Consider the following 26,568-nt stretch of genomic DNA (forward strand, 5'->3'; position numbering starts at 1 on the left):
GCAAGGGTTGAAAACTGAAATAGAGACAATTAAAAAACACAATCTGGAGAAAGTTTGGAAATAGAAAAGCTGGGCAAACTGTCAGGTACTACCGATACAAGCATTACCAACAGAATACAAGAGATGGAAGAGAGAATCTCAGGTGTTGAAGATACACTAGGAGAAATGGATTCATCAACCACAGAAAATCTTAAGTCCAACAAATGCTTAGCACAAAAATCCAGGAAATATGGGACACCATGAAAAGACCAAACCTAAGAATAATAGGTATAGAAGAAGGAGAAGAAAACCACCTCAAAGGGGCAGAAAACATAATCAACAAAATAATAGAAGAAAACTTTCCCAACCTTAAGAAAGGTACAAGAAGCTTACAGAACACCAAATAGAGTGGATCAAAAAAAAGTTCCCTCACCACATAATAATCAAGACCCCAAGATCCCAAATATACAGAATAAAAAAAGAATATAAAGAGCAGCTAAGGAAAAAGTTCAAATAACATATCAAGGCAAACATAACAGACTTACACCTGACTTTTCCATGGAAACTCTGAAAGCCAGAAGGTCCTGGATAGATATTCTACCAACACTAAGAGACCATGGATGCCAGCCCAGACTACTATTCCTGGCAAACCTCTCAATCACTATAGATGGAGAAAACAAGATATTCCATGACAAAACTAGATTCAAGCAATACATATCCACTAACCCAGCCCTACAGAAAGTTTTGGAAGGAAAACTCCAACCCAAGGAAGTTAACTACAACCAGAAAAACATAGGCATTAGAAAATCCCTCTCTACCAACAGCCAAAAGAACAAAGGGGTGAAATTCCACACATAATTCCACCAACAACAACCATTGCAAATCGAAGAAGAATGAGCAATAAATAGTCATTAATATCCCTCAACATTAATGGCCTTAACTCACCCATAAAAAGATACAGGCTAGCAGAATGGATTGGAAGACAGAACCCATCCTTCTGCTGCATGCAAGAAACACACCTCACTCTCAAAGACAGACATTACCTGAGAGTTAAAGGTTGGGAAAAATTTTTCCAATCAAATGGACCCAAGAAACAAGCAGGGGTAGCAAACCTAATATCTAACAAACTAGACTTTAAAATAAAATATACCTTCTTCTCACCACCACATGGAACCTTATCAAAAATCGACCACATACTTGGCAACATATCAAATCTCAGCACCTTAAAAAAATTGGTATAACTCCATGCATCTTATCAGACCACCATGCTTTAAAATTAGAATTCCACAACAACACAAATTCCAGAAAACCTACAAACTCGTGGAAAATGAATAAGGCACAACTGCACCATTCCTGGGTCAAAGAAGAAATAAAAAAAGAAATTAAAGACTTCCTAGAATTCAATGAGAATGAAGACACAATATACCCAAACCTATGGGACACTTTGAAAGCAGTGCTACGGGGGAAGTTCATAGCACTAAGTGCCCACATGAAGAAACTGGAGAATAGTTATACTAGAGAATTAACAGCACAGCTGAAAGCTCTAGAACACAAAGAAGCAAAATCCCCCAAGAACAGTCGATGCCAGGAAATAATCAAATTGAGGGCTGAAATCAATAAAGTAGAAACTAGGAAAACAATACCAAGAATCAATGTAACAAAGAGTTGGTTCTTGAGAAAATCAACAAGATAGACAAACCTTTGTCCAAACTTACCAAACAGCAGAGTGTCAACATGCACTCTACAGAAATTCAGAGAATCATCAGGTCATACTTTGAAAACCTGTAGTCCACAAAATTCAAAAATTTAAAGGAAATGGGTGACTTCCTGGATAGCTATCACTTGCCAAAATTAAATCAAGAATAGATGAGCAATTTAAATAGACCTATAACCCCTATAGAAATAGAAGCAATCATCAAATGTCTCCCAACCAAAAAAAGCCCAGGTCCAGATGGTCTCAGTGCAGAATTCTACCAGAAATTCAAAAACAGCTTATACCAATTCTTCTCAAAGTATTCCACACAATAGAAGCAGAAGGGTCTTTGCCAAACTCTTTCTACGAGGCTTCAATAACATTGATCCTCAAGCCACACAAAGACACAATTAAGAAAGAGAACTTCAGACAAATATCCCTCATGAACACTGAGGCAAAAATACTCAGTAAAATACTGGCAAATCGGATCCAAGAAAACATCAAAACAATCATTCACCACGATCAAGTAGATTTCATCCCAGGGATGCAGGAATGGTTCAACATACGAAAATCCATCAATGTAATCGACCATATAAATAAGCTGAAAAACAAAAATCACATGATCATCTCACTAGATGCTGAAAATCCCTTTGACAAAATCCAATACCCCTTCATGATAAAGGTCTTGGAGAGATCTGGGATAACAGGAACATACTTAAACATAATAAAAGCTATAAACAGTAAACCAACAACCAACATCAAACTAAATGGACAGAAATTCAACGCAATTCCTCTAAAATCAGGAACAAGACAAGGCTGTCCACTCTCTCCATACCTTTTCAACATGGTACTTGAAGTTCTAGCTATTTCCATACGACAACAAAGGGGGATCAAGGGGATACAAACTTGGAAGAATGTGGGAACACCAGACCTTGAGCAGAGACCCACTTCCCCTTCTGCCTGGGAGTAGGCAGCTATAAGACAATGTTTAGTAAAAACATGTTTACTAAAAACGATACAATAAGTTCCTGGCCACTTCCCCTTCTGCCTGGGAGTAGGCAGCTGTAAGACAATGTTTAGTAAAAACCTGTTTACTAAAAATGATACAATAAGTTCCTGGGAAAGGCCTTCCCACGGAAACCGCCCTGACCTCGACCTTGTCCAGAGACTAACCGCACCTTCAAAAACCCACACACATCCACCTCTGGTGTCAGAGCAGAACCAGCGAGGGGAGAGGAGAGAGCAGAAGCTTCTCTGGTGGGAGCTTTTCTTAGGAAGTTTTTCTTGAACCTTTTTGGAGCCTGTTAAAAGTTCTCTTTATATCGTTGAACGAGTCTCTGTGTTGTCAATCCCCGACACCCTCCGCATGTTCTCGGACACAGGCCGCACAGCAGACGTGACAGAAGAAAGAGGTGAAACTTTCACTATTTGCAGACGATATGATAGTTTACATAAATGACCCAAAGAACTCTGCCAGGGAACTCTTACAACTGATTAACACCTTCAGCAAAGTGGCAGGCTACAAGATCAACTCAAGAAAATCAGTAGCCCTACTATATACAGATGATAAAAGGGCTGAAAGAGAAATCAGAGAAACATCACCCTTTACAATTGCCACAAACAACATAAAATACCTTGGGGTAACGCTAACCAAACAAGTGAAAGACCTGTATCGTAAGAACTTTGAATCTTTAAAGAAAGAAATTAAAGAAGCCAATTAAAGAAACAAAATCCGTCTATTTTTGTTGTAAAGATAAGGTACCACCTTAGAGTAAAAAGATAGACAAAAGTCCTAATACAAATTGGACCAGAAGTAAGCAGGTGTTGCTATGCTAAAACATAACAAAATAGATATTAGCAATAATAATAATAACCAGAAGAGATAAAGAGGAAGACAATCAGCTAACCAAGAAAATGTTACTATCCTAAATATGCATGCACCAAACTTTGGGGTGTCCAATTTCATTAAAAAAGAAAACCATCTATGACTAGATTTAAAGACATAGCTAAAAATAAATCTATTAATAGTAGAGAATTTCAATACCCCACTTTCTCAATTTCACAGGTCATCTTAGCAAAAACTAGTAGAGAAACATCATAATTAATTATCATATCTCAAATTGACTTAACAGATATCTACAGAGTGGGATCACTCAAAACCAAGAATACACATTCTATTCAGCAGCACATGAAAGCTTTCTGAAAAGATACCACATCCTAGGACATAAAACAAATGTTTACAAATGCCTGAGATCACTGTTTGTAACTTATCTGGCCACAATGCCAGCACACATATTTCTAATAAAATTCAAATTCATAGAGATTATACAATTTATTAATGGATGACTGAATGATGAACTAAGCAAAAAAGAAATCGAGGGAAAAATATTACCCAGAACTCTATGTAACTGGAAACACACTACAACAAAACCTCAAGGACATATTGAAAGCAGTCCTCTGAGGGAAGTTTATAACTCAGAGCTCCTACATTAAAAAGTCAGAAGGAGGACATATAACTAACTTAATAACTCTGCAACTGAAAACTTCCAAACAAAATCAACTCGGAACCCAGTAAATGGCAAGAAATATAAAAAATAAGAGTAGAAATCAATGAAAAAGAAAGAAAGGAAGGAAGAAAGAAAGGAAGGAAGCAAGGGCAGAAGGGAGGGAGGGAGGGAGGAATGGAGGGGGAGAGAGAGAGAGAGAGAGAGAGAGAGAGAGAGAGAGAGAGAAAGGCAAAGAGCCAATAAATCTAAGAGCAGGCTCTTTGAGAAGATAGACAAGATGGAGGAACCTTATCACAACTAACCAAATGAAAGTAAGCAGAGACCCAAATAACAGAACCAGAAATGAACAGGGAAACACCAAAAAAAGAAAAAAGAAAAAAGAAAAAGTCAGAATACCAGAATACTGTGAGGGAATATTTTTTAAATCTGCACTCCATTAAGCTGGAAAACATAAAAGAAATGGATAAATTTATAGATCCATCCAAACTATAAAAATTAAACCAAGAAAAATTCAAATCTAGTTAAACCCATTAAGTGAGATTGGAAAAGGGTGGTTGTTTGATGAAGAGTGAGCTTAGACATTTGAGCACCTAGTCCCCAGTTGGTGGAATTGTTTGGGAAGTATGGGAGGGTGTGGCTTTGTTGGAGGAGGTGTGGTCTAATGGAAGCGGTGTCCATTAGGGGTGAGTATTGAAGTTTCAAGAGTTCACACCATTCCAATTAGCTCTCACTCCCTGTGTCTTGTTGTTTCAACATTTAAGTTCTCAGTTAATTCTCCAACGTCTGTCTGTCCACCTGTTGAAACTGTAAGCAAGCCATCAACTAAATGCTTTCTTTTATAAGTTGCCTTGGTAATAGGGTCATTGTTTTAGAATATTATTTTAACTATGTAAAGATGTATTACCTCTGTTTATGCTGTGGAATATTACTTTAACTGTGTAAAGGTGTGTTACATTTGTTTATGCTGCTTTTGTTTAATTATGTAAGGTTGTGTGTTTAATTATGTAAAGATGTGTTGTATTTGTTTCACCTTGCCTGCCTAAGGCCCCTGATTGGTCTAATAAAGAACTGAACATTTAATGGCTAAGCGAAGAAAGGACAGGTAGGCTGCCAGGCTGAGAGAATAAATTAGGAGGAGATATCTAGACTCAAAAGAAAAAGAGAATGAGTGAGAAAGACAGGGGCATGTCCAGGACAAGAAGCCAGGTAGCCAACAGCCAGAGAGAATAAAGAAGCAGTGAAAGTAAGATATACAGAAGTAGAGAAAAGTAAAAAGGCCCGAGGCAAAAGCTAAACAAAGAGAAACAGGCTAATTTAACTTAAAAAAGCTAACAAGAAAGGAGCCTAAGCTAGGCTGATCATTCCTAATTAATAAGACGTCTCTGTCTTATGATTTGGGAGCTGGCAGGTGGCCCTAAAAGAAAAAGCCTGGTACAGGTAATTCGCTGTCTAGTTTCAAGTCACCTCGACACAAGGCATAGTTATCTGAGAGGAAGGAGACTCAATTGAGAAGATGCCTCCATAAGATTGGGCTGTAGGGCATTTTCTTAATGACTGATGCTTTTCTTCATAGTGTTTCATCACAGGAACAGAAATTCTGAGACAGGCTCTTCACAGCAATAGAAAAGTAACTACAACAAAGAATAATTAAATATCTTCTAGCTAAAATGTGCCCAGGGCTAATGTATTCACAGCAGAATTCTGCAGAGCAAAACCAATTCTTGTTAAACTTTCAAAAGAATAAAATCCGAAGAAACACTCCCAAATCCCTCTATGAAGCCACTATCAATCTAATACCCTGTGGAGAGCTGCTCCACACTGCACCTTAAAGATGGCGCCTGCTTCCGCCTTCCACCATCCCAACGGTGAGTGCTCTTGGTAACAAACAACTCTTTATTTGGCGTGCTCCTATCCCGCCAGGGTCACGCCATGATCATCAGATTGCTTACGGGGTGTTGCACCAATGGCTCATGCATACGTGGCCGGTCAGGGTTGGCCGGCCTCGGCTATTTAGGGAGCAGGAGGGGTTTCTCCCGCGGCCGCCTTTCCACTGTTCATCAAGGTCCTGAATAAACTGTCTGCAAGAAGGGTTCCTGAGTTGCGTCTTCCTTTGTTGGTCGAGATGGTCATGACAACTGGTGGCCCGTACGGGGACGCTCGTACGAAGAAGATCCTACAGAACTCAGAACTTGCAGCAGTCAGGGGGTGCACCGGTAAGTCCCCAGGTAAGGCGGGGACCCACATAAAGAGCGGGATTTTATTATTCTCGCCAGTAGATAAGTGGAGAACGAACAGTAGAGTCGCGTCAAAGCAGACAGAGTAAAAGTGAAACAAAGGGTATTATTTTTTCTTGGCCCTTTGGGTGGTATTCAATTTTATTTTTTGGGTTTTCTTTTTCACTGTTTGTTGCAAGGATTGTACTAGAGCAGGTCAGTCCGGGAATCGACCTTGCTAAAAACATGGGTAATTCAACATCCCACCCAATTTTTTTGGCGCTCAATGAGTTGCTGCATTCAAAAAACCTTGAACTTAAGAAAAGTACTTTGGAAAGATTCCTGAAGGAGTGTGACACTGTGGCACCCTGGTTTGCCGTATCTGGTAGCTTGTCACTCTCGTCATGGGAGAAATTAGGCAAAGATTTAGATGTTGCCGTGGAGCATGATGTCCTTGCTTCCAGGGTTTGGCCCGTTTGGACGTTAGTTCGCGGTGCCTTACCGATCAAAAATGCACTAAAGCCATAAATAACAGTCAGGCAGCCCTAGAACTTTTACAGGAGGAGAGGTCAGAGTCGGCTTCCTCAGTTGAGGCCGCCTCTCCCATAGGTCATACCCCAGATCTAAAAATAAAACTAAAACAGAAGAAAGAAGGGAATAGATTATACCCTGGCCTGTCAGACTTGGAGGATATTAATAGTTCTGCGGCCCCTACCTCCACCAAAGAGTCTGAGTCAGAAGAGGAGCAGGAGGCCCCCCATAAGTGCCTTTACAGTCCGCCCGAAGATCGCTTGCTAAATTACAGCTAGGAAGAAAGTTAGCCGACTTTACCCAAGGACTGAGATAGTCCCTTCGGCTCCCCCTCCCTATCCGGAGGCTGCAGCTAATTCAGGAGGAGCTTGCTTCAACTCAGAAGTTTGGAGACAGGTTAGAACAGAGATGCCTCTGGCCTATCCAATTTTCCAGGACCCTCAAGGAAACAGATTTCATGAAATGTTGGATTTTAAGATCGTAAAATCTTTGGCTGAATTGGTCAGAACCTACAGGGTCACAGCATCCTTTACAGTTGCTCAGTTAGAGACCCTACATAGATTTGCCATGACACCAGCTGATTGGCGGAATCTTGCAAAGGCGTGCTTGTCACCCGGTCAATATCTAGATTGGAAGGCCTATCTCAATGAATTTGCAACTACTCAGAGCGCGGCTAATGCCACGGCAGGAGGGCCCCAGGCTGCTTGGGATGCAGAAATGCTCCTAGGCATGGGTCGATACTCCACTCAACAAAATGCTTATCCACCATTGGTGTATGACCAGATCAATCAGATCGCCATTAGGGCGTGGAAGGCTCTCCCCAATAAAGGGGAGGTGACAGGCAATTTGACAAAAATCTTAAAAGGGCCATCTGAACCTTTTTCTGATTTTGTGGCCAGGTTGGTGGAGGCAGCAGAAAATATCTTCGGCGATACTGATACTGCCATGCCGCTAATAAAGCAACTTGTGTTTGAGCAATGTACCAAAGAATGCAGGGCGGCTATCACTCCACTTAGGCTTAGGAGACTTGAGGAATGGATGAGGGCCTGCAGGGAAATAGGCGGCCCCCTGACTAATGAGGGGCTTGCGGCCGCCGTCATCAAATTAAGCAGGGGAGGCGGCCACCCCGGAACTTGCTTCCATTGTGGTAAAGCGGGGCATATGAAGTGTAATTGCCCACAAAGAGACCAGCCAAGGACTAAGGATACTTTAAACTCTAAAGGCGCTCAATGCGCCATGCCAGGATTATGCCCAAAATGTAAAAAAGAGAGGTACTGGGCGAATGAGTGCAGGTCTGTTAGGGACATTAACGGTCATGTCATCCCATATATGTCAATGCCAAAAAATGGGAGACCGGGCCCCAAGCCTCAGGGCCCACAAATATATGGGGCCATGGAGAACTCAACAACAGAAAATCCCAATCCGAGGGAGACAAGCCTAGAACAGTGGCCGACCTTCTGGCACCCCAAAAACCTTGCAGGGCCACTGCAGGTGCAGCGGGACTGGACCTCTGTTCTGCCTCTGGACTCGTACTGACCCCTCAAATGGGGGTACAATTAATAGAATCAGACCTCCAAGGACCCTTGAACCCAGGCACGGTGGGTCTCCTCCTGGGAAGATCATCCACTATTTTAAAGGGTCTTAAGGTACATCCTGGGGTAATCGACCCTGACTATGCTGGTACAACAAAGATAATGGTAGAGTCACCTAGAGGGGTGGTAGCTATCTCCCCGGGAGACAGAATTGCCCAACTTGTGCTTCTGCCCAGCCTACATGAGCTGTTTCCAGCATGGCCAAATGAAAGAGGAAAGGAATGTTGTGGCTCTACAGGAACAGATCTGACCTTTTTGTCCTTGGAATTAAATCAAAGACCAGTCCTAACACTTAATGTGGATGGAAAAAGGATTCTTGGCCTGCTAGACATGGGGAAAGACAAAAGCATTATAGCAAAAAAGGACTGGCCATCGGGTTGGCCTATACAGGCCTCCTCTCAAACCTTACGAGGGCTAGGGTATGCTAAGGCTCCGGATGTACTAGACACCTACGGTGGAAAGATGAGGAGGGTCATTCCAGAACTATGCAGCCCTATGTCCTGGATCTTCCCGTCTCCTTGTGGGGGAGGGACTTGCTCAACGATATGGGCTTTAAGCTAAGCAATAAATTTTCAGCTGCCTCTCAACAAATGATGAGGGACATGGGATGCCATCCAGGTTTCGGGCTAGGAAAACATTTACAAGGAGATAGGGGGCCCGTTCAAACACGCCAGAGACACTCGAGGCAAGGGTTGGGTTTTTCCTAGGGGCCGATGAGGGAGGTATTCCCATTACATGGAAGACAGAGGAGCCTATATGGGTTCCTCAGTGGCCACTTTCCTCCGAGAAATTGAGTGCAGCAAAAACCCTAGTCGCTGAACAGCTTGCCTTGGGGCACATAAGGCCGTCCCTGTCGCCATGGAATACGCCCATCTTTGTCATTAAAAAAAAAATAAGGAAAATGGTGCCTCTTACAGGACTTGCCAGCCATAAATAGCCAAATGCAAGCAATGGGCCCTGTACAGTGGGGGCTGCCGTTACTTTCTGCAATAGATATAAAAGATTGTTTTTTCTCTATCCCTCTCCATACGGAGGATTGTAAACGGTTTGCCTTTACTGTCCCATCTTTAAATCATGAAGAGCCCAATCAGAGATTTGAATGGGTTGTGTTGCCCCAGGGAATGGCCAATAGCCCCACTATGTGTCAGCTCTATGTAGGACAGACCATTGAGCCATTAAGAAGGGAATTCCCCATCCTAATATGCTTTCATTATATGGATGATGTGCTGTTAGAAGCCAAGGAAGAAAAAAATTTACAAAAGGCATTTATTAGATTAATGTTTTTATTGGAGAATAAGGGATTGCTTGTGGCTCCCGAAAAGATTCAAAAAGGAAAAATGGTGAATTATTTGGGCACAAAGATTATCAGAGATCATATTATTCCACAAAAATTAGAGTTAAGAAAAGATAATTTAAAAACCTTAAATGATTTTCAAAAGTTGCTAGGAGAAATAAAATGGATTAGGTGTTTTATTAAGTTACCTAATTATGATTTACAGCCCTTGAATGATCTCTTAAATGGAGATCCGGTCTTGGATTTCCCCAGACAGTTAACCCCTGAAGCAAGGCTCGCCCTACGTAGGGTGGAAGAGAGACTACAAGATGCTTTCCTACAAAGATGCAAGGAGGGACAACCCATCTTTGTATGTATACTTCCCACATATTATCAGCCTACGGGCCTGCTTTGGCAGGATGGACTTTTATTGTGGATTTGTCCAAGCATTTCCCCTGCTAAATCTATTGAGTATTATCCCACCGCGGTGGCAAGATTGGCTCAAAATGGCATCCAACAATGCTTACAATATTTTGGCATAGCCCCACCAATGATCAAATTCATGACCTTTGCACCACTATTGATGATTGGGCCATTTTACGGTGTGGGTTTAAAGGGGATATAGATAATCATTATCCAAAACATCCATTAATAGGATTTTTTAAAGGAGCACCCGGTAGTTTTTCCAAAAATAACTTCCAATGCTCCAATCCCAGGTGCCCCCAATGTATTCACAGATGGCTCAAAAACAGGATGTGGTACCTATATGGTGGGCTCTTCAGAACCCGTTCAGATACAGTTTCAACCCGGCTCTCCCCAATTAGTAGAACTAGAGATTGTTGTCAAGTTTTTTGAGACTTGCTCTTTCGCCTTCAATTTACTTTCGGACTCTGACTATGTGGTTAATGCTGTAAAAATGTTGGAAGCTACCATTCCTATAAAGCTTAGCAGCCCAGTTTGCTCCCTGTTCCGAAGGCTTCAAATTTTGATCTGGCATCGAAAGTGTTGTTTTTTCATACGTCATGTCAGAGCACATACGGGCCTCCCGGGCCCCATAAGTGAAGGCAATGATAAAGTTGACCAATGGACCAGAATGGAGTATATATTCCTTTGTTCCACCCTGGATAGAGCCAGAGATTTTCATAAAAATTTTCATGTAAATGCCAAAACCTTACAAAAGAAGTGTCATCTCTCTCAGGCTGACGCACAACAAGTCATCTTGGATTGCACTTAATGTGCCGTCCATCATCATCCGCCCTGTCTCGGAGTCAATCCTAGAGGATTGCTCCCCTTAAAGGTTTGGCAAATGGATGTTACTCGTGTTGCCGAATTTGGCAGTCTAAAATATGTCCATGTATCTGTTGATACCTGCTCTGGAATTATCCATGCCACCCCTCTGTCAGGCGAAAAGGCTCGCAATGTTGTCACCCATTGCCTGGAGGCTTGGGCGTCCTGGGAAAAATCCAGGCAGCTGAAAACTGATAATGGGCCGGCCTATACGGCTCAGTCCTTTGCCTCCTTTTGCAAACAAATGGAGGTTAAACTGCTTCATGGATTGCCATATAACCCACAAGGTCAGGGCATAGTAGAATGTGCCCATCGCACGCTAAAAGAATGTCTAAATAAACAAAAAGGGGGAACAGGCTATGGCCGCACCCAAAAAGAGAGGCTTTCTCTCGCCCTCTTTACTATAAATTTTTTAAATTTGGATGCTCAAGGTCGCTCTGCAGCTGACAGGCATCAAGACCCCCATGGTCCAAGCAAAGGCTTGGTAAAATGGAAGGACATCTTGACAGGCACATGGCGTGGGCCTGATCCCGTGCTGACTTGGGCACAAGATTCTGTTTGTGTTTTTCCACAGGACCAACAAGACCCCGTGTGGGTTCCAGAACGACTGGTGAGGAAGGCGCAGATGCCGCTCGATCCGAATGATGCAAATGCCACTCAGGCCGCTCACCCCATGCCTTCCAATGATGACGATGATAACGACAATGGGGTGGCAGAGCCACGCTGGGGGATTCTATCGGCCTTTCCAGTGCCGATGCCGGTCCGCCATAATGTGCAAGTTTTCCCTCGGTTATTTACCACCTCAAGCAAGCTTAACCTGCCCTCCCTTCCTTTAGATACCCAGGCATCCCCTATAGGGAAGTTTGTGTTTTACATTTTTGACCAACAGCTCCTATATTAAGTTAGCCCGTCATACTGCAGGATGGTTTTTTGATAAAGATAAATGTCAATCCGGACAGAGTCAAAGTTGTAATTCCACCACCTGCCGGATGCATCTTATCACAAATTACTCTACCAATGCGGCCTGGATTAATGGTTCATGGCCAGTAGTAGCAAAGAGGAGTAATGATAACCCTCCTACTCAACCAAGGTGGGAACCCCGATGCTGGGGCCACTTTGAGGGGGAGGCCTAGCCCTGGACAGAATGCCAGGCCGCGCAAGTGAATTGGACAAATGAAGATAAACTATTCACCTTTTCCCCAGATATGGTAGGGAAGAATAAAGGTCTTTTAAATATCCCGGTCTTTGTGTTACCAGGGTACAGTTTGAAAATTCAAATTTGTCTAAATAACTTTCCAGTTATCTTTTAGGTAATTGGTCAGGGGAATTTGAAAAGGAACTGGACCAACTGCGCGCGGCCATAGTGACAGTGAACTCCACCCGCGTTGATTCCAGCATCGCAGAAGGATTGTCCTCCTGGATCATGGCTGCCATAGATCACTTAAAGGAGTGGGCGGGGATAGGGTCCCTACTTGGCCTGATGGCCATAGCCTCCCTGGTATGCCTGTGGTGCTTCTGTAATGTTCAGTCTAATCAGCACCGTAATGCGATGATGGTCATGCAAGCATTCGCTGCCATTGAAGAAGGACAGTCCCCTTCGGCCTGGCTGGCCGCTATTGAACATTGATTTCCTCGGTTGGGGTGTAAGGCTAAGCACTGCACAAGGGTTTGCTTGTGAGCAGTTGAGCTACCCTCGGGAGACAAGCCCGATTGCATGAAAGTTGTACCCGAGATCCATTCCCTGGGAAAATAGGTACGGGATGGGTCAGGGTCACCGCAGGCGTAGAGTCTGTGGGTGTCACCAGTACATTATCCCAGGTCTGCACACCAGGGATCGGGCCTCTATCTTCACCTGTCTTTGTTATTATATAAAAACAAAAAGGGGGAACTGTGGAGAGCTGCCACACCGCGCCTTAAAGATGGCCTTCCACCATCCCGACGGTGAGTGCTCTTGGTAACAAACAACTCTTTATTTGGCGTGCTCCTATCCCGCCAGGGTCACGCCATGATCATCAGATTGCTTACGGGGTGTTGCACCAATGGCTTATGCATACGTGGCCGTTCAGGGTTGGCCGGCCTCGGCTATTCAGGGAGCAGGAGGGGTTTCTCCCGCGACTGCCTTTCCACTGTTCATCAAGGTCCTGAATAAACTGTCTGCAAGAAGGGTTCCTGAGTTGTGTCTTCCTTGCTGGTCGAGGTGGTCGTGACAATACCCAAACCAGGTAAAGACAAAACAGAAAAGAAAAATGAGACCAATAGCCCTGGGGAACATAGACTCCAAATGCTCAATTAAATAACTGCAAGCAGAAGACAGACATACAACAAAACGCTTATACACCATGGCCAAGTTTCATCTGTCCCTGGAATGGAGGGACAGTTCAACATCAACAAATGTAATAAACCACATAAATGGACTTAAAGACAAAAATAAGTCACCAAGATCATCTCAATAGATGCAGAAAAATCCCTTGAGAAAATCTGGTGTTTCATAATGAAAGTCCTAGAGGATACAGGGCTAAAGGAAACATTTCAACATAGTAAAATCAATATATGTAAAACCCACAGCCATTGACAGCCTAAATGGAGAAAATCTTGAAAGAATCCCACACTCAAGTCAGGAGTGAGAAAAGAATGTTCACTGTCCCCAGTTCTTTTCAACATTGTCCTTGAATAACTAGCTGGAGAAATAAGGCAAGAGAAGGAAATTAAAGGGATATAAATAGAGAAAGTAGTCAAGTGATCCCTATTTGCTAATGACATGATGCCATATATCAGAGGTCTCACTACTCTTTCAATCCAAAGTTCCAAAATCTTCCTCATTCCTCTAAAACCACATGGTCAGGGTCTTCACAAGAACAGCCCAGTCTCTTATAAAAACTTCTGTAGTAGTAACTTTCCTAATGCTATGAGAGAGAGAGAACTCTGGAACTAGAATTGGCTTGGTTTCACATCTCAAAACCCATCACCAATGACATACTCCTTCAGACAAGGCTATACCACTTAAAATTCATCATTCAGTGCCACCAACTGAGAGCCAAAGTTCAAATGTCCTAGATGTGATTTCTCACTCAAACTACCAATAATACATATGTCAGAATAACTTGACAAGGATTTTAAAGCAACCATAACTAAAATTATCCAAGGAACAATGGCAACTGTTTCTATATAAAATAAAACAGAAACTCTCACTTAATAAGTAGGTTACATAAAGAATAATCAAATAGATATTTTACCTAAATTTCAATTTGAAAATTCACCCCATGAATATAAGAGATGAAAGAGGAGAGAAGGGAAAACTTTGGCTTGCAGATGCAAAAGCATAAATATCCTAATCTCTATAAATACAAAGCATGGTGAAAATCAGATGAAAAGCATCTCAGGATCTGGGAAAAAAGGAGTCACTAGAATCCTAATGGTGGAACGAATGGAGCATGTTTTTCAAGAAAATATTCATAGAGATTATGGCCTAAAACCCTGAAATTTGGCAACTTCATCCCTCCCAGTGTTTTAAAAGACTGAGATAATCCAAAATAAACTATATTCAAAGAAATTTATGCCAAGAATCTTACAATGAAACCTCTGAAAAAATTGAGAAATTATTGAAAGCAGAAAAAAATGAGACATTGTCAATAGAAGAGAAAAAGTATTCAAACAGTGCCTTCTCATCACAAGCCACAGAGACAAGAAACAAATGGCACATTCTCTAAGCCCTTAAGAAATACACAATCCAAAGTATTCTTGAAGATCCTGCAGATTAAAAACATAAAATTGCAAGAAAGAAAGAAAGAGTGCAAGAAAGAAAGAAAGGAAGGAAGGAAGGAAGGAAGGAAGGAAGGAAGGAAGGAAGGAAGGAAGAAAAGTCCTATGTCAGTATGGCGGGCTAATCTCTAACATGAAGACATAATGACAATATATAAAAATATAATGTACTTGTAGGCACAAAACAGTGTGTGTCAGAAACAAAAATAAAGATCATAGCATCATTTATGATAGCTCCAAAATTTAAATGCTTTGTTCCATATCACAAAGATTTTTTTCTTTCTTTTGTGACCGTGTCTCACTCTGGAGCCCAGGCTGGCCTGGGCCTGATCATGTCCCTTGCAACAGTTCCCAAGTGGGATTAAAAGTGTGTACCAACAGAGCAGTTAACAAGCACATGTGATATGCAAGGCATGTAAGCTACAATAGCTAATACTAATAAAATTAAAAACCCAAATAATAAGTAGACATTCTCCTTTTTTGGAAATTTAGGTTCAATACACGTAATGTTTTTACTCTCCCAAGCAGCTCTGAGCTGCAGCTCAATTCCAATCAAAGTTCCTTCCTGAGTCTCTTACTACAGAATTTGCTTTTTCAAAGTTTTATTTATTCATACTTAGAACTTATATGGGAGAGCAAAGTATTTACAAGGGTCAAAACAATTCTGGAGAATGAAGCTGATTACTATCACTGAGTTTAACACATTGTGGAAAGCATCAACTATCATGACAGTACATTCTTTATGAAATTCAAGTATTGTGATGAATGGAATAAAAGAGTTGTATTTTGGTGCAAAGAAATGTTATGAACTCATACATAACAGTTAAAAGGCAATTTGTTAGGGAAATATCTTTTTGAAAAGTGATGCTGGTACAACTGGACACGTATTTGTAGCAAAACAAACTTGGTCTATAACACATAACTTACACAAAGTATAGCTCTAAATGGAACATGGAGCCAAATATAAAATGTAAATTTATAAAAATTTTAAAACATGGCATAAAATGCTTATAGGTTTAGGTCAAGAAAATAATGCCTAGATATAACTTCAAAGCCATGAATAATATAAGAGAAAAGTCAGATTTCATCAAAAATATAATTTCTTTATTGATTCTTTAGGAATTTCACATCATGCACCACAATTCCACTAATTTCTCAGTCCCTCCATATCTACCATTTGCCCTGACAGCATCCCCACCATGCCCTAAAAGAAAGATAAGAACAAAGAAAATAAGCAGGCAAGGTAACAGGAATTAATATGTCTCTACAAGGCAAGAAGACAACAGCATCAGGGTCTGCACCTGGGGAGGTATCTCAGATGGTGAAAGCATCTACTCCAGCAAGCCTAACAGCCTGGGTTTAGACTCTGGGAACCCAGCTCAAAGCTGGAGGCTGGGCAAAGTGTCTATGATCCCAGTACTCCTATGGCACATATTTTTACATAAACGGTGGACAGATATTTAATACTGCAAGACAGAACAGCATCAACACTTTTCAAAGTGGACGGAGGTTTTGATTTGTAATAGTCACTGCTGAGAACAGCGCTTAGCAAGAAATGCCAGAGACATGTTTTGGAACATCTAGGCAATTAAATTCTCTCCTAATCACAAGCCAAATTCTATTTAATGACTTTTTTAATGAAGCAAGTCAGCAACTCAAGTAGCAGTTTTTAAAATCACTTAAAAAGAACAAAATTTAAACACTTTGAAATGTTAAAAGTCCTTGTTTTCCACAATACAGAGCATAAAACTCTGGTGTACATTTAATCACTGTAATGTAAAACATAGAGTAGTTCAATTTTGCTTGATTCTTTGTTTGAGATGATGTGTCCCTATGTATTCTTGGCTGGTGCAGAACTGGCTACTTTGACCAGGCTGGCCTCCAACTTGCTGTGACCTCTTCCTCTGCCTCCCAAGTGCTAGGATGATATGCCCAGCTTCTTTAGCATTCTTTATGAAGAATAATTCATTATGTTTTACTAATTTAAGTCCTACCTTAAAATAACTATTGTAAATGACTATTTTCACGGATTTAAACAGTACTAAGAAAAAATTTTTATGGTTTAATAATGACTCAGCACTTCATTCAAAGAGCTAGCCATGCAGTTTTTGCTGGAGAAGATGTGGAGAAAGGGGAACACGCCTCCACTGCTGGTGGGAGTGCAAACTGGTACAGTCAATTTGAAAATCAGTGTGGAGATTCCTCAGGAAAATGGGAATCAGTCTACCACAAGATCCAGCAATTCCACTCTTAGGCATATACGCAAGACACACATTCATACAAGGACGTCTGTTCAAACATGCTCATAGCAGCGTTATTTGTAATAGCCAGAACCTGGAAGCAACCTAGACGCCCCTCAACTGAAGAATAGATAGAGAAAATGTGGTACATTTACACAATGGAGTACTACTCAGTAAGAAAAAAAAACAACGGAATCTTGAAATTTGCAGGCAAATGGATGGCTCTAGAAGAAACCATCCTGAGTGAGGTAACCCCATCACAAAAAGACAAGCATGGTATGTACTCACTCATATATGAATTTTAGACATAGAGTAAAGGAGTACCAGCCTATAATCCACACCGCCAGAGAAGCTAGGAAACAAGGAGGACCCTAAGAGAGACATACATGGTCCCCCAGAGAAGGGGAAAAGAACAAGAATCCCTGAGCTAATTGGGAGGATGGGGGAGGGGAGAGAGAATTAGGAGAAAGAGAAGGGAAAAGAAGAGGGGAGGGGAAGAGAGGGGAGGACATAAGAGCAAGAAGATCAAGTCAGGGGAGGAATAGAGGAAAGCAAGAAAAGAGATACCATAATAGAGGGAGTCATTATAGGTTTAAAGAGAAATCTGGCACTAGGGAAATGTCCAGAGAGATCTACAAGGTTGACCCCAACTAACAATCTAAGCAATAGTGGAGAGGCTACCTTAAATGCCCTTTTCTGATAGTGAGATTGATGACTGCCTTATATGCCATCCTTGAGCCTTTACCCAGTAGCTGATGGAAGCAGAAACAGACATCCACAGCTAAACACTGAGCTAGCTGAACTCTGGAATCCAGTTGCAGAGAGGGAGGAGTAACCAGCAAAGGGGTAAAGACCAGGCTGGAGAAACCCAGAGAAAGAGCTGACCTGAATAAGGGGGAGCTCATGGACCCCAGACTGATTGCTGAGAAACCAATATAGGAGTGTCTCAGACCCCATGAATGAGGATGTCAGTTTGGAGGTTTAGTTAATCTATGGGGCCTCTGGCAGTGAATCAGTATTGATCCCTAGTACACAAATGGACTTTGGGAGTCCACTCCACATAGAGGGATACTCTCTCAGCCTAGACACGCATGGGATGGTCTAGGCCCTGCTCCAAATGATATGACAGTCTTTGAAGATCCCCATGGAAAGCCTCACTGTCCCTGGGGAGTAGAAAGGGGATGGGATAGGGGTTTGGTGGGCTGCAGGGTAGGAGGGGAAGGAGAGGGAACTGGGAGTGATGCATAAAATAAGCTTGTTTCTAATTTAAATTAAAAAAACAAAGAGGTAGTCATAATCTAGCAGCCACTCAGAGTAAATGGATTAGGCTTTAAGTGTTGCTAAACTTTCTTTAAATGGATTCTTTACATTCTATTTCATAAATGAGTAAAATACTTCTCAGATATATCTCTTATAGTTAATATCTACCTGAATTATCTTGAGTAGGTTGATTCTAACAGCCTTTTCTAGGTCTCTTGTTTAATTCACTTCATACAAAATTAAGGTGGTACTAGTACATGTTACAGCTTTAGAAATACAGTGAGTGAAAGAATGTGGTTACAAATATTATATGAAAATAGAGAACAATCAAATCTAAAAACAGAGAAAATAGATCAGTATGTGATTGCCTAGGGTTGGAAAAGTAGATAGGAGGGTTGGTTGTATAGGCTTTTGCAGAGGCAATGAAATATGCCCTAAAATTAAGTGTAATGATAGATAGTACAGAAATCTTTGAATTACATGGTTTTTTGAATTATATTCTAATAAATCTATTTAAAATCATCAAGAAATGTTTGAGCCAAAAAATTATGTAGCCTGTAAGCACTGAGCTGAACTCAAGAAATCCAGTGACACAGAGAGAGTACTGATGAACAAAGGGGTTAAGACTGGGCTGGTTTAACCCCCAGAAACAGCTGACCTGACAAGGGTTAGTTCTTGAATCCCAGACTGATGCCTGGGAATCCAGCATGGGACTGATCAAGACCCCCTGAATGTGGGTGTCAGTGAGGAGGCCTAGGTAATCTATTGAGCCTTGGGTATTAAGTAGATCAGTATTTATCTCGGGTATACAAATGGACTTTGGGCTCCCATCCAACAATGAGAGATGCATTCTCACCCTGAACTCTTGGGGTAGGGTCTACACCCTGCCCTGTATGAAATGACAGACTATGGATACCCCCATGGAGGGCCTCACCCTCCCTGGGGAAATAAGGAGATATTGGGGGGATTGGTGGGAGAGCACGGGAGGAGAGGAGGGAAACGGAGAGGGACCTGGAATTGACATGTGAAGCAACCTTGTTTCTAATTTAAATTTAAATTTAAAAATAAAAACATTATGTAGCCTGTATAAAAATTTTCATGGTAAGAGACTTAGTTATTGGCATTTAATAGTCAGCTATCATAGAAAATATTGTACTTTAGGAGGGAAGTAAGAACATACATTTAAATCTGACATGATCCTTCCCTCCAAAGTATAGCAAAGGATCACAGTTACACATATTATAAAAAAGAATGCTTTTGGCTTACAGTTGAGAATAATCAATGACAGTCAATTACAATATGTAACACGATGTTAAATTGTAGCAAACTAAACAATAACTGAACTTTTAAAAATGCTTTATGATTCACATGTCAGAAATTCACTCTAAATGAAAAAACCAGTCATTAAAAGAAGAGACTAATTATATTGGTATAAATCTTTTTTTGTTGTGTTTCAAAACAAAACAAAAAAGTGTTCTTTCTTTGCCAAGCTGAATATAATAGCCTGTGCATTATAAGATCAAGCAAGCAAACTGTATGTTTTCTAAAATGTGAGTATCCTTCATCAAGTTTTATACTTAGGGCAGCTAAAAGACCTGTGTGCAGGATCAGCATTAAACCCAAAGGACGGGTAGTGCAAGGCAAGAAAGAATGCAATTCCCTCGTGTCTTTTGCAGGTCACTACCAAGGACCATGTTAGCAGATCCACACCAGACCCTTAACAGGCAGTTCTGCTGCTACCAGTAATTAGCTTGGACAGCTCTGGCTCCAAGAGTAGCAGCAAGGCTACACCATAATGAGCTCAGCTGGGATTAGCAGGACAGGGCAGGGAACCAAGAGAGCTCAGGCATTCTGCATTGCGTATATATCTAGGAGATCAAACAAGGATGGCTGGCTAGGTTATCCCCTCTCCACCTCATTCCAAAAATGAAGCACGGCAGTGTCTAAAATACAGGCTAATGAAGAGCGACACCCTCAACAGATGAGAGCCACATTAATTAACACAATCCCTAGATCATATTTTACAGCTTCTGTTAGAGCTAGTAAATGTGCAACTTGTTATTGCATAATTATATACATATACACATACATATATAGTCTTATTTATAAATCTCAAATAATTTCATTTTCAATCCTTAAGGTGTGATACTCTAAAAAGACTTTGAGCAACAAAAAATTCTCAGATTATTTATCCAGTTTTCTGTTGTTACAAAGAAACTCACTTTTGAACCATCAACTCTTGGTTTTCTCTTTTGAAATAAGCCAGTTCATTCCACACAGCATCAGAATCTTCTTGACAAAGTTGTTGAGGATGTGCTCGTTTCATTTTTCTAGTTTCAGTCCTACTTTTAAAATGAAAGTTTGCAGCATATTCAAAGTGCTATAAAGTTTATTTATATATTCCTTAAAATTCAGAACTATCCAATGGCCAAATCTCAATTACTAATTTAATTTTACTGTTTCTTAGATGACTTTCCTAATACCTAAGCATGTCAATAATTAAAGTCCTATATCATAATTTCCTAAATATAAATTGCTACCATGAAAAAGCAAACCTTTGAGTAGGCATATGATATTAATAAACCTAAGGGTTTATATCTCTCATTCATTCTAATATAATAGTAATAAAACATACACGGTATGATTATAAGTCTACAAAAGAAAGACACATGCAATTGATTCATCTAGAATTCGCTGACATCCAATCTGCATGTGGTAAAGATGCCATGTTGCAGATGAGTCATTAGTAGTGACTATGTCAGAAAGCAGACTGCACTCTTGTAGGTATTACTGCAAGCTGGGTGAGCAGAGGTTAAAGCTAGGGAAAGCTGCTTTATCACTGCTTCACTAAGACACACTGAAACATTTCCCATTCATCAAAGGAAAGGATTAGAAGTGACAATTATCTACAAGTGAAGGCAAATGCCCTTTATAGTTTCCTATTCTGTACATAAAACAAAATTTAGTTTTAGTTTTTAAAAGTGCTGTACTGGCCAATTTAGAAACGACTTCTCTACAGAACAGACCAATGTGTATCATCAACAGTGCCCTAAAGGATCCATCTCAAAGTGGGAGGGAAGTAGATTTTCTGTACTCATTCAGTCCTTTGCCCTCTGTTGATACTGTTAACAAGGGAGCAACTTACGACTAACCAAGATCTGAACACCTGTTTAGGGCAATTGAACTGAGACTGCCGAGTCATTCAGATAAGCTAAAGTTAAAAACTGATGGATAGTAAAGAGCTTCAAACTGCAGGCTAGGTTGAAATAGTTTAAGGTGGTTAACTATACATTTAGGCTTCATATTTCTACTGTCTTTCCATTAAAATGTAAATACTTTGGGGGTTATAAAAATTTTAACACCAGTATTTTATTTATTTAAAGCAGTTCTTCAATAATATGGATATTAACTGGTTTTACTTTGAAATATAGACTTTTATTAAGCTATTCTATTGATAGTAAAGACATATACTACTCATAATCACCTTCTGCCAATGACATCTGTAAATGATAAGAAAATCAATATTTATGAATACCACATTTTTCTTTTTTCATTTGTTATATTTTCCACTAAAATATTCACAGCAAAGATTTGACTACCAAATAATTTCTCTAAAACCAAACAAAAGCCATTAAAATACCTATATAATGCTCTCCATTCCATTTAATATTTAGGGAAATGTCTTTATGAGCTATGTAACTCACATGCCACTGTCTTCTTCCCACTGTTTTAATTGCTCTTTTACTGCTCTGTAGTTGGTATGTAACATCTGTAGCCTTTCCTTGCGTTTTTCATGGGCATCTCTTAGCTCATCATTTTCTTGGCTCTATAGAACACAAAAAGCAAGTGTGTAAGTATGAAAAACTATTGATATTATGATTTAAAAATTACTCATCTAGAGATAAAATTTCAGGGAAGGCCATTTGTAACCATGAATGCATTTACAATACTTATTTCAACCAAAACCATTTTTTCTCTCTAGTCAGAGAACAGGCTGGCTTGATCAATCCAATCAATTCACTGCATTTTTGTGCACCTTACATAGTGTCAAATTTTATTTGCCAAATTAGTTTTATTATTTTTCTTGCTATAAGTTCATAGACATTCAAATAATCATAAATTTATTTCAGAAATTTATTTTATCAACCACACAAGGAGTGTTCATACATATATGAAAATTATTTTATTAAAAATATAAAGACATTAGTCATAGTAGGAGCAATTCTTAAGGCCACGGATCCATTCATGTGTAATAAAGCACGGGGATTTCACAGATGGAAGAAAACGTGGATGGACATATGCTATAAACAGGGTAATTTAACATTCGGGTTCTACCTTGAAGACTGCGAAGGCGAGAAAAAAGCTTAGTGGTTTTGAAAGTCACAATAAAAATCAAAGCAATACTTGTGACATCAACACACTGATTAAATTATATCAGGCAAAAATGTTGAAATGTATAGCAAATGAGAGAACTATTCATTAGTTATAGCCATATTACAAAGTCCAATCTCCTGGTCCTCAGAAAATGTATATATGCTACTGTAGCATCTATGAACTGTGTTTCTCAAACTAAACCAAGGAACTTCCTGAGTTTATGTTCCCCATGAGAAGCACAAATGAAAAACAAAAGCAATCAGGCACTGGGGAGGTGGCTTAGTAGTTAAGAGTGCTTACACCTACATGGTGGCTCACAACAATCTGCAACTCAAGTTCAACAGACATATAATACATGCATGCACTCAAAACACTCATACAAAAAATATGAATCTGTAAAAGCATACTATTTCTGTAATTAATTGCTGTAGTTAAATGCTAGGGAAATGGGTCCTCCCTAGGTTGTAGTGATGTGTGGTGATATTTGGTTTATGATCTAACAAATAAAGCTTGTCTGAAGATCAGAGTACAAAACTAGCCACACTAGTCAGTCATACAGAGGAGGCAGTGGTGGCACACACCTTTAATCCAAGTAGCCACACTAGTTAGCCACAGAAGCTGGGCAGTGGTGGTGCACTCCTTTCTTTTTAATTATTTTTTTTTATTTAGGTTAGAAACAATCTTGTTTCACATGTCAATCCCAACTCCCTCTCCCTTCCCTCCTCCACCGCCCTCCCCACCAGGGAGAGTGAGGCCCTCCATGGTGGATCTCATACCAACACCAGAGAGGACTACAAGGCAGGTGGAGACAGGAGTGCAAAGTATTCAGTCTATAGTCACACTGAGGACAGGATCACCCCATCCTTCGTAGAGGTAAGACTGCACTAATGGCTTGCTGCTTTTTTTTCTGATCTTAAGCTTGAGCCCTAATATCTTTCTCTGGGTTTATGTTATTTGAAATACAGTGATGTGAAATGAGTAGACATTTGGAACTCAGATTTGAATTCCATTCTGAGAGATTTTTCTATTATCTGCGTAATCTTACAAACATAACTAAACTCAAGATCTTTTTCTCCAAAACACAGAACAGAAAACAAAGGCTTACAGGCAGAAGCCTGACAGCAGGCCTTCCCTAGAGACACACACAGCAAAGCTGAGCATCTTTTATCATCATTTCTCCAGGTATTAACAGTGATGGCCTTATCTTTTAGAATTCACTATTTTTTGCCATTTTCTGTTCATCTATGTTGGAAGATAATATATATAGTTTGCATTACTTTACTCCAATTCTGTCTCATGAGTATTGATACTTTTTCACTCTGCTTTTACTATTCTTCTAGTAGAAGTCACTTAAATGGCTATCAGAACTATTGGAGTCACGTGCATGCCGAGAAATTTTTTATAGCAGAGGGAAATGAGAATTTTTGTTAAAGAATAAAAGCATGAAAGTGGCACTTCTTGACTGGAGTGTTAAAATAATTATCTAATAAGAGTTTTAGAACACATTCAAACCACTGCTGTAAACTTGTTAAAAAGAAGCATACTAAAATAAGTGAAAGAGCCATTAAAAATTTATGATACTTATTTTAATATTGGGACAGACATTTAAATTTAGTGTGTATCAGTTTCTTCATCTTTAAAATAGAAGCTATATCTCCCGTGGGGAATAAAGAATGAATTAAAACTTAAAACAAACTAAACACCAGTTATTTTATTAAGAATTTTAACAAGCTATGTTAGAGATTTCTAACTCTAATTTAACTGTAAGAAATATTTGGAAGATTTTTAAGGTTTAAATACTTTTCAAAAATAAATTTATAGCTAATCTACATAAGAACCTTCTATAATAGCTTGCTATGATTATTCTCCACGGGATCAAATCTATCCCCCCAAATTATTGTAGAATTATATTTTGAAAAATTCTTATGAATTTTTGTTTTTCTATCGGAACTAGAGTTCATAAGGGGATAAAAGAAGTAATTACAGGAGAACAATGAATTATGTTTTAATATTACTTGTCTCTTCATTGATGTATAATATTCCAGTGCTTATGTAATTCTTATAAATTCTTAAAATATAAACTATTAGAAAATGAACTCAAACCAGGGATTATTTATAAACATTCAGAGTTAATGATAACAATTAACTATACTTTCATTCAAATATGTGGTGCTATGGAACTCGTTTGCTTTCAGAAACAGTTAAAATGGTATAAAGATGTAAATATGGGATACATTTACATTGCCTTTATTCAATACTTTGAAACAGATATCATCTCAGTTTGTATGTCAAAAGGTGATCACCTCTACAGAAACTACGAAAATGGAAAACCAAAGACTATTCATAACTTCACATATACAGCCTCTGCAATGAAATATAATTAACTTTTATTTCTTGTATAATATGGAAATAAAAATAATAGAATTTTATCAAAGGAATATTGCCAGCCCAAATCATACTACAAAATCAAATATAAGAACTGATACATTTTATGTTATTAACTATTAAATCTTCCTAAAGGACATACTTATATCCCAAGGGTAGCCACTAAACTAAATTCACTAATTGGAACATTCTATAAAACATTTCTTAAATACTGTCTATATTTTTTCTTTCCTGAAATGGTGAGGGACCCTGAAACATTAGGAACTAGAACTAAGTAAATTGCATCAAGTTACTTTCCTCCATGATTTTGTATATTCTTTATTTTTATTTCATAAGAACAGAAGTGATTCTTGATCTACTCTTTGGGTTTGGTTAAAGGATCCTTGGTAAAATAAGGTGAAATGAAGTACAATCTCTGTTTAAAAAGCAGTAAGTCAGTCTTCAGGGAATAAGAACACACATTTAGGGAAGTTGCCAAAATATTATTTTTTTCTTTTGGTCTTTATTCTTTGAGAATGTCATGCATGTTAGATGAATATTGATCCAGCTGACATGGAAATTAAAGAAATAAACTAAAGCAAATTGCCTTTAATATCAACAAGGGAGGAAGGACACCAGAGAGAACAGGGTAAACATGAGGCATAGTGAGGGGTAGGGCTGTTAACAGGGTCGGAAAATATTCCACCTACAGGTTAGATCCCCTGCAGTCACAAAGTAGGTCACGGCAACAGAGGCTGGCATACTGAGCAGATCACCAGCTTCCATAGGTGTTATCAGTCAGCTTTCTTGTCCAGACTTTCTCAGACCACCCAAGGCTTTCATCTCATTGATCCTTCAATTCATGCAAACAAGATATTTCAATCCTATTCACCTCCCATTTGTCTTCTCTAACTCCTACCAGATGCACAGCTCCATGCTCCCCTTCCAACTTTATGTTGTTTCTCTTATTTCCATAATAACCCATTGTGTAAAAAAAAAGTTAATGAATCTTCAGGGTTTCCACTAGGGAAACACAATTTTAACAATCTCCTATATATTAGGGCTATGAAAAAATACAGCATTATTTGTCAACTTGACACAGCTTAGAATCATCTGAAAGGAATAGTTTGACTGAAGAATTGCCTAGACCAGACATGGCCTGTTGGTAAGTCAATGAAGGGTTATCTTGATTCTTAACATAAGGTTCAGTTCATTGTGGGTGACACCATCCATAAGCAGGCAGTCTTGAACTACAAAAGCTACCTACCAACAAAAGAGTCTGTAAGCTAAGCCAGAAAGGTAGCCAGGAAGATATAGCTGTCCTCTACAGATTTTGCTACAAGTTCCTGTATTGATGCCCCTCAATAATGGACAGTGGTGTGATGAATTCCTGGAAAGATGCTGTCTGCATAGGCTGATGGACTGATAAAAACTTCAGTGAATATTTGGAATATTGTTGATCTCATATTCTAATTACAATTTCCCTCAGGCTATCT

The 26,568-nt window shown here is 39.6% G+C and overlaps 1 protein-coding gene across 2 annotated transcripts in view; it reads right to left on the minus strand.

Annotated features, from left to right (window-relative positions):
- Cntln (centlein) overlaps positions 1 to 26,568 on the minus strand; it is a 258,420-nt gene that overhangs the window by 109,051 nt on the left and 122,801 nt on the right. Inside the window, exons 11-12 of one of the 2 annotated variants that reach the window (XM_040757205.1) lie at positions 22,039 to 22,160; positions 20,557 to 20,676 (exon numbers count right to left, since the gene is read on the minus strand). In XM_040757205.1, coding sequence (XP_040613139.1) covers positions 20,557 to 20,676; positions 22,039 to 22,160 — 242 coding nt within the window. The remainder of the gene's footprint in view (positions 1 to 20,556; positions 20,677 to 22,038; positions 22,161 to 26,568) is intronic. The other variant, XM_040757206.1, reaches the window with a different exon arrangement.

Source organism: Mesocricetus auratus, unplaced genomic scaffold (genome assembly GCF_017639785.1).
Source record: "Mesocricetus auratus isolate SY011 unplaced genomic scaffold, BCM_Maur_2.0 Super-Scaffold_100014, whole genome shotgun sequence".
Taxonomy (NCBI): Eukaryota; Metazoa; Chordata; class Mammalia; order Rodentia; family Cricetidae; genus Mesocricetus; species Mesocricetus auratus.